At 36.5% G+C, this 13,385-nt stretch overlaps 1 protein-coding gene across 4 annotated transcripts in view; it reads left to right on the top strand.

Annotated features, from left to right (window-relative positions):
• SMARCC1 (SWI/SNF related BAF chromatin remodeling complex subunit C1) overlaps positions 1-13,385 on the top strand; it is a 181,464-nt gene that overhangs the window by 37,708 nt on the left and 130,371 nt on the right. For all 4 annotated transcript variants that reach the window (XM_073811103.1, XM_073811102.1, XM_019946825.2 and 1 more), the window contains 4 exons: positions 784-865; positions 2,018-2,110; positions 4,992-5,061; positions 12,500-12,569. In XM_073811103.1, coding sequence (XP_073667204.1) covers positions 784-865; positions 2,018-2,110; positions 4,992-5,061; positions 12,500-12,569 — 315 coding nt within the window. The remainder of the gene's footprint in view (positions 1-783; positions 866-2,017; positions 2,111-4,991; positions 5,062-12,499; positions 12,570-13,385) is intronic.

The raw sequence follows: 13,385 nt of genomic DNA, 5'->3' as shown, positions 1-13,385 counted from the left end.
TCAGATTTGTAAAGATTTAACCCTATGGAAATGACTAAGAATAGGCAAAGACAACACCCCCATGTTATGCTTGGGTACTTAGATAAAGAGACATTGGGGAAGGGTTTCAAATAAAGGTAAATAGACGAATTTTACCACATTTGGGACAATAGTAGGCTCTAAGAGAATTACAGGCATTGTTGAATTTGAACAGATGACTTTTAAGCATATGTAAAGTAGATAGACTTTCCATATACTTGAAGAGTGGTATAGTAGTTCACTGTCTTTGGATCTGTGGATTACTGTATGATGTAAAATATCTTAGGTTTAAGGAAAACAGGGGATACTTCTTGGAATTGGTAGATCATTTTGACTGGAGTAGATCTTAATGTCATAAAATTTAATGTTTTATGAAGGTGTTGACACTGTGATTTCTTATACTGCTGAGAATATCATACTTTTTTTTTTTTTTTTTTTTTAACGGTATGCGGGCCTCTCACCGCTGCGGCATCTCCCGCCGCGGGGCACAGACTCCGGACGCGCAGGCTCAGTGGCCATGGCTCACGGGCCCAGCCGCTCCGCGGCACGCAGGATCCTCCCGGAACGGGGCACAAACCCGTGTCCCCTGCATTGGCAGGTGGACTCTCAACCACTGCGCCACCAGAGAAGCCCTATCATACATTTTGTAGAGTGCTATTTTAATTTCCAGATCTTTCCAACTCATTTGCATTGGATACTAAAACCAAGTTTTCACTTTTGTTTAAGGTGGGAGACAAATTACCTGATGATTTTCTTCTCTTACAGGCGGAGGTTTGATCTACAGAATCCATCCCGAATGGATCGTAATGTTGAAATGTTTATGAACATTGAAAAAACATTGGTGCAGGTAACTCAAAGTTAGATTATTAAAATTTTTTTCTTTTAGTATACTTTCATTTCTAAGATTGGCTTTATTAGATTGCCAAAAGATCAAAGGAAGAAAAGTTTTCTGAAATCTATTATTTTTACGGGTTTTTGGGGATTAGAGCTACAAAGAATGACTAAAGCTTGTCATTTATAGAATATTTTTTCTTAAACTTTTGGTAAAATAATCTATGATATTTTTCTTTATTAATTTCATCTAATCCATTATTTGAATCTTTCATATTTAATATAAGTATTCTCTCATTCTACTAGTCCCTTGTGTATACAGTCATTTTCTTTGTTTTGTTTTGGATTTGTTTCATGGTTGTACCATAAATATAAATCTTATTTCCCCAACTAGATTATAACGTGGAGAAGAGAACACTTAATTTTCTTCTTTTCTTTCTTAGTGTTTTTATTGATAGGTAATTTTTAGTGATCACTGAATAACCTTCCTGGGGAGAGGCAGCTGGCAATTCTGCTAGGTATTATCATTAACTTAATGCCTGAAACTTGTCTCACAGACTATTAACTTGGAGAAATAACTGAGTGGTTTTTGTTTTTTGGTTGATTTTTGGTGATAGTTTGGGGAGTTAATATGCATGTTTTAATCATTGCTATTTATAAGATTAGAAATGGGGGGAAAGAGCTATAATCCACAGTTGTGATATTTTAAGTAACTTAGATGATGAGCCAAAATGGGCATCCCTCCCCACGTATTCTCCCCCAACCTCCACCTCCTAGGTTAGGTGAAAATGCTACATTAGACTTAGACTGTTAAGGTAAGTTCTTACTTACCTTAGACTGTTAAGATAAGTAAGACTACGAGGATTAATTTATCAGGATGGTACCTTAATGAAAAAGATAATGAATTTCTCTAGGTCACGAGTCTCAGCAGTGTTTTGTGCAGGTGTACCTAGCTGCAGAGAAGGGATCTGGGAATGGCATTAAGTGGCCTGCTGAACACCTAGGTTTTATATTGAAATAAGACTTGTACATTCTCTACCAAAGTACGTCTTCCTATTTTAAGCAGTATGGCTTTGAGTGCCAACTTTTGCCATTAGGGTAAATGCATAAATAATGTGACATTATTTCAAAACCAAAAGAATTTCAAAATCTGTTCTTTTATCCTCAGAGCAATTGTCTGACCAGACCCAACATCTACCTCATTCCAGACATTGATCTGAAGTTGGCTAATAAATTGAAAGATATAATCAAACGACATCAGGTAATATACACGATCACTTCAGAAGCATTGTGTAGTATAAAATTCTTGTGAATCTCAGCTATAATACCTTTTGATATCTGTACATATATGCATTAAGTGAAAGTTTTCTCTCTTTTTGTTCTTATAGTACCAAGTTTTCTTCTCTCTCCACTCACCTCCAGTTCTTAGCCTAGAATAGCATTTTCCCGCTACCATTATTGAGATATAATTGACATATAACACTGTGTAAATTTAAGGTGTAGAGTGTGATGATTTGATACATGTATGTATCCTAGAGTAGCATTTAATAAAGTCATTGGTATGGATTCATCATAGTCTTACTATGAAATATGTTTATGTAGAGTTAAAGAGACCAGCATACTGTGCATCACCATAAAGTCAAACAGAGTGAGAGCTGGTGACACAGTTGTTGGTAGGAGGAGATCAAATATTACCTCAAGTAAACCTGCCTCCCCCCATTATATGTATTGTATTTATATTTGTAGCTTTGAAAAACTGACTGGAAAATTCTGTTTTCCCCATAAGCTTACCTTGTCTTGGTTTACATGTACCAGTGCTATATCCTGTCATCTTCACCTCCTTTCTCTAACTTCATTTTAGGCGAAGACCTTGCATATTTATGCATGTGTAGGTCTGTGACTACGTATGTGGTTAAACTGTAAGCAAACTTTTGTCATGGTAAAGTAGCTGAGGATACTCAGAAGATAATTCTTTGAAATATCATTTGAATGACAGTTTTACCAATTCTTAGAATTAGTTGAGAAGCCTCATGAAATATCTGTCTTTTTTCTGCTGCAAGAGAAATTGCTGGTTGAATTATGTTTTAGCATTTAGTAAAATATCTTCCAAGTTCTCAAAGCAAATATTTCTAATATTGGGTTGGCCAATAAGTTCATTCGGGTTTTTGGTAAGATGGTATGGAAAAACCCGAACGAACTTTTTGGCCAACCCAGTACTTCTTAAAATTGGAGCTTGAGTACAGTCTTTTTCCTACGTATAACATCTGTACCAAAGAGAAGGGTAATAGGATTGTGCCTTCAGTTCAAGCAGTCTGAAGTCTACTTCTTTTTTTTTTTTTTTTTACTAGCATATGACTTTGAACAAATCACTTAACCTTTTCTCTTTTAGACTATCTCTTTATTGGAGTGACTGTCAAGTATAGCTTAATTACAGGTGGAATGTTAGAGGGCATACGTGGAACAGGTTAACCAGCTGATTGTTGATTTCAAGCTGAAATTATATACTGTTATTGCTACCAAATCATCCTGGGAAAAGTTTATGTATTTTCCTACAATTTATACTGAACATTTATTGCTGTCATATTTCTTAAGAAATCTGACTTAGTGATTACTTTCTAGGGATAACCTCCAGTGAGATATAAAGATCTTCCCAGTTTCATAGAATGTTAGGGAAGAGATCCTAAAAGCTAATAATAATACCATTATTGAATACTGATGATCAGGTGTTTGCTCAAGCATTTAAAATGCATTAATAACTCCATTGATTGAGCACTTACAGTGTGCCTGTCACTGTTGTTAGCTCATTGTGTCTATTAACTTAGTCCTAACAAAATTCTTGTGAAATAGGTTTTATTGTTACCAGTCTATTTTACAGAAGACACTGAAGCACAAAAAAACTAGATACTTGCCCATGTCATGTTAAGTAGTATATGGTGGAGCTAAGGTGCAAACCCAGGCCTCTCTGATGGACTCCAGAGGCCAAAGTCCTCAACAGTGTGCTCTTCTGACTGTTGCCTCGCACATTAGATGTTGACATTCCCTTTTCAGCCTCTCCTCTGACTGTTAAAAGTGTGCTCAAACACTTCTAGTGATTAAAAATTCCTTTCCTTATTCGGTAGCTACTTCATCTTTATTTATTTATTTATTTTCTTAATCTTTAGATAGCCCTAAATATAAGAAGCTTAGAGTTTTCCTGCAGCTGAAAATAACATTATTATGTTTTTCTAATTGTCGTATTTAGTAAATATTCATTGTCAAAAACAAAAATTAGGTAATATGTTAATGTGCTACTTACACCTGATTTTAAGACTTCTCATCATTCTTCTGGTCTCTAGAATGAGCACTTTTGTGTCTGAATGACTTCCAAGTCATGTTCTAGACTGTATGTAGTATTATAGCTGTGGCCTAGCTAGAACTTGACTTTAGCATTCTAACATTGACTTAAAACAATGGACACATACATGCTAGAGTGAAGTCAAATGTCCATCCTGTATGTATGTAGCCCTAGGTTATGTCTCATGGCTATAAACTTGCATTGATTTACTTCAAGTAATATTGATAATTTGTGATGACTTTGGAGGAAGTTTCAGAATTAGTTGGAGGTATTCAAATTACTGATAAGGTTAGCCAGAGAAAGAGAGAGAGATACAAAGAGAATTAGCTGGGGACTTCCCTGGCGGTCCAGTGGTTGAGACCTTGCCTTCTGTGCAGGGGGTATGGGTTCCATGACTGGTTCCAGGAGCTAAGATCCCACATGCCTCGCGGCCAAAAAACCAAAACAAAAAACAGAAGCAATATTGTAAAAAATTCAATAAAGATTTAAAAAAAAGGTCCACATCAAAAAAAGTCTTTAAAAAAAAAGCAACAAAGAAAATTAGCAAAGAGGTATTTATATTATTTTCCTATTCAACGATGTAAACTGTGTCTATGGATAATTTATTTTTGTTTTTTCTTGTTAATCACCATCTCTTTCCTTGACTAAAATAATGAAAATATTATAGTTTTAAAATACTGCTCTCAAAAAAATATAAAAAGTAGAATAATGCCTTTATAATTCTTAGGCAGTTTGCATCTGGCAAGACGTCTCATAGTTTGTTTGCCATATGTTTTATTTTTACATTACTTCTTCATTTGCTTTCCAGGGGACATTTACTGATGAGAAGTCAAAAGCTTCCCACCACATTTATCCATATCCTTCCTCACAAGAGGATGGTAAGTTAGTTTTTGGTTATGAACTGATAAACTGATACTTTACTAGATTTTAAATTATATTAGCAGAGGTTTAAATAATATAACCAGCTTTAAAAAAATAAGAGACTTTCAAATATTAAATAAATATCATAGATGATTTAAATTTGTAGTTTTTTATTTTTTTGCTGAGTTAGGCTTAGCAAACTAATTCTGTGATGTCCAGTTTTCTGATCATTAGACTTATTTCTTTGTTGGTAATCATTATCTGGGTGTTAAGTCTAGGCAAGCCTTATACATTATATGTTAACTATGTTTATGTTTGCCATATCTCTTGTGTTCTGAAAATTAAGAGAAATTGCAAGACAGAAGAACATCTCTTGGGAAGATTGGCTTACTGACTGTCTAAACAGGGCCCCTCAGCAATATTTTTTTAATTAATTAATTAATTAATATTTATTTTTTATTGGTCTCAGGCAACCAGCTCTTGGTTTCATTGAATTTCTCTAATGCTTTGCTCTTTTCTATTTGATCGATTGCCACTCTGATCTTTTATTTCCTTTCTGCTGCCTACTTTGGATTGAATTGTTGTTCGTTTTTTTTTTTAATTAATTTATTTTTGGCTGTGTTGGGTCTTCGTTGCTGTACGTGGGCTTTCTCTAGTTGCGGGGAGGGAGAGCTACTCTTCGTTGAGGTGTGTGGGCTTCTCATTGCGGTGGCTACTCTTGTTGCGGAGCACAGGCTCTAGATGCGTGGGCTTCAGTAGTTGTGGCTCGTGGGCTCTAGAGCACAGGCTTAGCAGTTGTGATGCATGGGCTTAGTTGCTCCGTGGCATGTGGGATCTTCCCGGACCAGGGTTTGAGCCCATGTCCACTGCATTGGCAGGCAGATTCCTTATTTATTTATTTATTTTTTTCTGTATGCGGGCCTCTCACTTTTGTGGCCTCTCCCGTTGCGGAGCACAGGCTCCGGACGCGCAGGCCTAGCGGCCATGGCTCACAGGCCCAGCTGCTCCGCGGCATGTGGGATCTTCCCGGACCAGGACACGAACCCGCGTCCCCTGCATCGGCAGGCAGACTCTCAACCACTGCGCCACCAGGGAAAGCCGGGCAGGCGGATTCTTAACCACTGCGCCACTAGGGAAGCCCTCAGCAATATTTTAGTTTGGTGAATTTATAATGGTTCAGATCAGAATCTCCAACTGTGCTATCATAAAAGTTGATTTTGTCATTGGCCAGAGTTCATTAGATCTATGGAAACTGATTTGTGCTAACGGTTCTTTCAAGGGTTTGAAAGTTGGGAAACAAACTATGAATTAACTAACAAGGTTAATTAATTTAGATGGAGAAATAGATCTCTTATAGGGATCAAGTCTTCTTGTAAACACAGCATATCCGTGTAGGACATCTATATAAGAAGCCAAATAACATCAGATTTGAATGGCTAATTACCTGATGCTGAGTGTTTTTTCCTGACCAGTGCAGTTTTGCTAGAAGTCAGTAACAAAAAGATTACGAGATAATCCCTGATGCTTGAAAATTAAGAAATATATTGCCATATAATCCTTAGGTCAAAGAAGAAATTACAATAGAAATAGAATATCTTTGGAGCTGAATAATTATGAAGTGAATAATAAAGTGCGAGAACATTAAATTTTGTAGGATGCAGCTGAAGCTGTGCCCAGAGGGAAATTTATATCTTTAAATGCATATATTAGGAAAAAAGAAAGACTGAAAAATCAATGGTCCATAAGAAATTTATCTCAATAAATTAGAAAACAACAGCAAGTTAAACCTAAAGGAAGAAGGAAATAAATAGTAAAGATAAGTGCAAAAGTTTATGGAGTAGAAAATATACAATAGCAAGGTGATCAGCAATCTCAGAAATGGTTCTTAGAAAAAACTAATAAGGCTGTTAAAGTCGTGCTGCAAATAAACGAGAAAAAGAGAAAGAATAATGTCAGGAATGGAAGGGGGACATCACTACAGATCCAACAGATATTACAAACAGTTGTAAGAGGTTAGGTTGGTTGGTTGCTTGCTTGCTTGCTTGTGTGTTTGGTGTCAAACCTAAGAAACTATTGGCTAATCCAGTGTCATAAAGTTTTATAACTGTCTTTTCTTCTAAGAGTTGTATAGTTTTATCTGTGACATTTAAGTCATTTCATCATCAGTTTTGATGCTGAAAGCTTGATTTTATTTGTAACAGTCATAATTTTAGCTCTATGATTATGATGCTTTTACAAAGTGTGAAACTTCACTCTGCCTTCAGTGTTTAATTGATAGTTTCTCAGATTTTATCCTGTTAGGTAATAGCAATCGGTTTCCACTAGATGGAGGTGGTGAATAGCTGTTTATGATAGCCTTCTGTTGCTGGCTGACTCTTTTTCACTAATAAGGCTGGTATAAAACATGTAGGTTGTGAACTTTTTGGAAAAAAAAATTGCCTTTTAACAAAAGATGTGAACTGTAATTGTTACATCTAGATACTTAATGATTCCTTATTCATGCTGGTTTTGTTTTTCTCCTTTGTTTAGTACAGCCTCGATTACTATATACTAATGCTTGCTTGGTATTGCTATCAGTAGTAGAGTTATTAGGAGATAGAATTTAAATTTAAATTTTAATACATTGGAAGTTATTTTTTAATGTAAAATGTGATTCTTCACACTATAGGATTTACCTTAGAATAACTGGCTGTCAGGTAAATGTTGACTCTCGATGAAGCTCTCTGTTGGGCTCCGTACAGGTACTGTTTTAGATAAGTGTGCGGATGATAACAATACCAGCCACAACACATTACAAACCATGTTGTAAAACCCTTGCAAATGCAGTATACCTTTTATGAAGATTAGTTAAGTTTAAAATAAAAGGTGACATTTAAAATATTAGTAATATTTTGAGTATGGCATGCTAGAAGGGGGTATAAATTAAGCAAAAGCATAGAGGCAATAAATTATGAAATTTGAGGAAAAGCAAATGGCAAAGTTTGGCTGTGTGTCTTAGATAGTGGGAAATAAGTGGGTAGGTGAGAGGACCTGTGTCTGGTTTAAAGAGGCTTGTTTTTATTTGGTGAATGAGGGAGAGGGTAGACAAATTTTGATGATTTTGGTGAAGAGAAGCTTGCAACTATGGCTGTAGTAGGAAAATTTTCCTGGGAGCTGATTTCTGGGATATCAGATACTTGGAGACTGGTTAGAGAACAGGACCCATTGGGAAGCTCTGAATTAAATTGCTGAGTGAGGGGGTACGTTAATCATTGGATGGGATAAATTCATATATCAGGAGAGTAAAGGAGATAGGTGGCAAACCAGGATGGTCCATATCTTAACAGTCAAGGGAAAATAAGGAAAGGAAAGCATTTCTGAACAAATGAGGTAGGCAGTGGAATTTTTCTACAAAGAAATCAAAGTGAAGCCTAAGACAGGGCATTTGGTCAGTCAGGAAATAATTTGGGAATGAAATTTCAGTAACTTGGAAATGAGAGCAAGTTGTAGAGTTGGTGGAATATCACTGGTTTCCCAGGATTTATGGCAGAGAAGAGAAAGTGGAGGATGGCACCCACCAGACGGTTTGGGTTTTGTCTTTCAGTGGTGGCTTTACAGTGTATTTCTGGGCAGAGCAAAAGTAAATTGAAGCGCATAGTTGAGTTGAGACCTGGTAGGGATAAAGGGCTTGGTTTAAGAACATAGGTTGAATTACTGGTTTTAGCAGAAGGAATATGTAGTTCCTCAGAGAAGAAAATAAATGAAGAGAATTCTTAAAAATTGACATACTGTTTAGAAGAGGAAAACAGACTAAATTTTGTTCAAAATAAATTATTTAGATGGACAGATAAGTCCCTTCGGTTTTCTTATCTGTTTGCAATTCTTTTTTCTTGTTCATCTGACTTGATAGTTTTAAATGGCCAGGTTTTAAAAATTTTTCCTTTATATTGGAGTATAGGTGATTAACAATGTTGTGTTAGTTTCAGGTATACAGAAAAGTGATTAAGTTATACATATACTTGTATCTTCAAATGGCCAGTGTTTGAGTTTGCTGTTTATTTCTTCTGATTGGCCAGGTCTGATGTTGAACCCCTCTAGAGAATTTTTCAGTTTTGTTATTATATTCTTCAACTCCAGAATTTCTGTTTGGTTCTTTTTTATAGTTTCAGTCTCTTTGTTATTGTTCTTAATATTGTTCATATATTGTTTTCCTAATTTTGTTTAGTTGTTTAACTGTGTTCTCTTGTAGTACCTTGAGGCTCTTTAAAACGGTTATTTTGAATTTGTCAGGTAATCCATAGATCTTTGTTTTTTTAGGGTTGGCTTTTGAGATTCATTTTATTCCTTGGATTGGGCCATTTTCCCTTTCTCTTTCTGTGTCTTGTTATTTTCTGCTGTGTTTATTTAGATATTTGTTTGTTGGCTGCATTGGGTCTTCGTTGCAGTGCATGGGCTTCTCGTTGTGGTGGCTTCTCTTGTTGCGGAGCACGGCTGTAGGTGCACGAGCTTCAGTGTTTGTGGCACGCGGGCTCAGTAGTTGTGGCTCGAGGGCTCTAGAGCGCAGCCTCAATAGTTGTAGCACACGGGCTTAGCTACTCCATGGCATGTGGGATCTTCCCGGACCAGGGCTCGAACCCATGTTCCCTGCATTGGCAGGTGGATTCTTAACCACTGCACCACCATGGAAGTCCCTTCTGCTTTGTTTGTTTTGTGCGTTTGAAAAAACAGCCACATCTCCCAGTTTTTATGGTCTGGCTTTGTACAGGGGAAGACCTTCACCAGTCAGCTCAACTTGAGATCCTGGCATCCCTCAAACAGTTTCTGGGCTTGAGTATGTAATTTCTCAGTTAGAGAGGTTTGCTGGCTCCTCTTTCAGGATCTTATAATCTCTTGCTCTCTCTAGTGTCTGTCTGCTGTACCACAAGTTTGCTGTTGCTGCAGCAAGCCACTGAGTGAACCCTCTTTGATCTCTGGGGTGCCCAGGCTTCCAGAGTATGCTGGTTCCCCATCAGCACTCTGAGTTAGTTAAGACAGAAACCTGTCCCTTGGGCAGCCCACCTAAAAGCCAGAACACTGGATGTTTATTCCCTCTAATTTTTCCCTGCCAAGGAAGAAGTTGGGTTCCGTGTGCTTTCTCCTCATCACAGCAAGCTGAGCCAGCCATCTGTGGCACTGTGTTTCTCTGGTGCTACAGTAAACCTCTGAGCTCTTTTTTCTTCTCTGTGACTACCGCACATCCAAAATATGCCAATTCCATTAGTGTTCCAAGTCAGGTGAGACAAATTAGTCCCTTGGCAGCCCCCTGAAAAGTAGGAACGTTGAACACACATCCGTTCTTCTCTTCAGCCCAAGGGAGAAGCTGAGAGCTGAGCTTTTCCTCGTGATCCTTCTGAGCTCTGCTGGCTTGGGGGAATTGTAATTGTGGTTGATATGAAATGACTTTTCTTACTGTTTCAATGCAGCTGTTCTCGACTTTGAGCTTCCCTGGGGTAGTGCGACTTCTTAATTGGTTTCCGGGCTTTCTGGATAGCATATTGTTAAGTCGTCTCTGGTGGAACAAAGTCTGAGCCTTCCTGTTTGCCACTTTGGTGACATCACTTCCTGTGTGTTATTTCCTTTTATGGTCAAATAACATTCCATTGTATGAATATACTACCTTTTGTTTAGCCAATGGAAAGTTGATGGACATTTATTTATAATAATAATGACATTATGTTTATGTACAAGTTATTGTGTGGACTTATGTTTCCAATTCTCTTATGTTTATACCTAGACAATGAATTGCTGAGTCATACTGGCAACTCTATGTTAAACATTTTGAGATACTGCCAGCCTGTTTCCCAAAGTGGTTGTACCATTTTACAGTCCCATCAGCATTGTATGAAGATACCAATTTTGCTACATCCTCATCAACACTTTTTATTTCCTGGTTTTTAATATTAGCCTTTCTAGTGAGTGTCAGTATCTCTTTGTGATTTTGATTTGCATTTCTCTAATTGTTAATGAATTCCAAGTATCTTTGCATGTGCTTTTTGGACATTTGTATATCTTCTTTGGAGAAATGTCTATTCAGGTCCTTTGCCTATTTTTTGTTGGATTATTTGTCTTTTTATTGTTAGTTGCAAGAGCTGTTTATATATTCTGAGTTTGGACTAAATTTTACTTGTAAAATTGAGTTTTTTTATACTGATTCTGTGTAACTTATTGTCATTTCCGGGAATAGTGTGAATTCACATCTCTAACTTTTAGTTATTTCTGCTACTGGGAAAATTTTCAAAGACAGTCAATGTCACAATCTTTATAAAAGTCAGCTGTAGAAAGGATAGATATTCTTTTTTCTTTACCTCCTAAAGCTGCACAACCTTTGAGATAGATTTTGTATTCTATGTAAAAGACAGCTCTTACTAGAGAGTCTCAGTATATTTTATTTATACAGAGCGAGTTCTGAAAGGCCCACTGGCCTTTTCACTTTTTCCTTGGCCATCTTGGGATATCAGGTTAAGGAACAGGGCCTGATTTCTTTCAAGATAGTAAGGTGAGCAGTTGGATACTTAAAAAAGGGCATAGGCATGTGGCCTTCATGGCTTTAGCCAGTGAAGGTGGGGCTATTTCATGTTGAAATTGGCAATGAGAAGCCAATTTTACTTGGCTGATTTCACTTAGTTTTTCTATTTTGCTATTATGTGAGGTTCAAGGGGCTTACCTCATCATTTCCCTTTTAGTACTAGAAACAAGTTTTCTAAGCTAAATTTAGACTACCAAAGGAATCATCCCAAGTACTGAAATGGAGATGTGATTCAACTGTGATTAAATCAACAAGAATCATGTGATTATATAAATTTGCACCTATCTTTGGTAAGGAAACTTGAAATCAAAATATCTACATTATGTGATCATATTGTTTACACTCTTGTTGGGAGGACTATATTAACAGATAGGAAGTCATTAAAGAATAATAAAAATAGTATTACTGTTAAAACCTTTGATGTAGCACTATAAAGTGCTATAGGACACCAGAGAAAGTGGATCTGGAGGAAAAAGAATAGTTGGTAAAACTTTCATCAAGGAGATGAAGCATGACTTACACCTTGAACGATGTGTAGTAATTGCAGAGCTTCACAGAAAAAGGGAGGAGAGGTTCTGTATGGGAAATGAGGCAGTAAAGAATATAGTGATACTGATTTGGATGGATCTGGAGACAAATAGGCAGGTGGATGGGAGGGGAGAATATTTTAAATACTGAAGTAGACAGTTGGCTTTGTCAAGAGCGGTGGATAATAGGCCTAGAATCTAGTAAGTCTGAATACACAGCTGAAAAACTTCCCCTTAGTATGGCAGATAACATTCAATTAGGAGGAAGGATTTTGGGGAGGAGCTTACTAGCAAACCAAAAACTCTAGGTAAAAGTTAAGTCTAAGTAATAGTTTATGCATTTGTTTTGTTAGATTGACTAAAGCTTTTCTTTTTCCCTTTCAGAAGAGTGGTTGAGACCTGTGATGAGAAAAGACAAGCAGGTGTTAGTGCATTGGGGGTTTTACCCAGACAGGTAATGTTGATATGTCCTTACATCTGGTATAAAGAGTTTTGTCAGTGCAAGCCAGAGTTATTTATATATAGTTTCGCTTTCTGAATAGCGACAATTTTGTTGATTTGTTTCAGTCATTGAACTCACTTCTTTTGAGTATTCTCTTACTGACTTCCTTATTTATTAAGTTATGGAGTTCAGTGAAGTCACAGGCTTTATTTATCTTAAACTGATATGTTTGCTGTGTTTGCCAAAACAGTCCTTCAGTATGGTATTAGACTGCTAATTTAGATTTGTTTCCTTTAAGAAATGAATTTTTCTTCTGGGTATTTTATGACTGGTTAGTTTTATTTTATTTATTTATTTTAAAATACCTATGCCATTCTATTATGGATGAAGTTATGTTATGTCTAAAATGAAGTATATATCATAACTCATACAGTGTTTCAGTATCTAAATATGCATAAAGAATATTATAAACAAGAACAAACGTCAGTGAGAATGGTGGTTATTGTTTAATGAAAATTATGCCTGCATAGGGGGCATTTAGGAATAAGGATAACCTTTCATGTACTTCATCTTCTTAAACCTATGGTAGAGCTGTTTAAGTGTTCATTTCACTATTTTCAAGTGGAGAGACTCTCGGTTGTGGGTTTTTCATGTCAGACCAGTCTTCTTTCATCTGTATCCACATCCACTTCTAGCCCTACCATATTTTTGGAAGCAAATCCCAAACATATCATTTCAATATTTCAATAATAAATATTTCAGTATGTATTTCTGAAAGATAAGGACTCATTAAAGAAAAATAAGCACAATACCACTGTCAAACCTAAA

The sequence above is a fragment of the Tursiops truncatus genome, chromosome 10, assembly GCF_011762595.2.
Source record: "Tursiops truncatus isolate mTurTru1 chromosome 10, mTurTru1.mat.Y, whole genome shotgun sequence".
Lineage (NCBI taxonomy): Eukaryota > Metazoa > Chordata > Mammalia > Artiodactyla > Delphinidae > Tursiops > Tursiops truncatus.
Note: the sequence above shows the minus strand (reverse complement) of the source record. Positions and strands in the feature narration are given on the sequence as shown.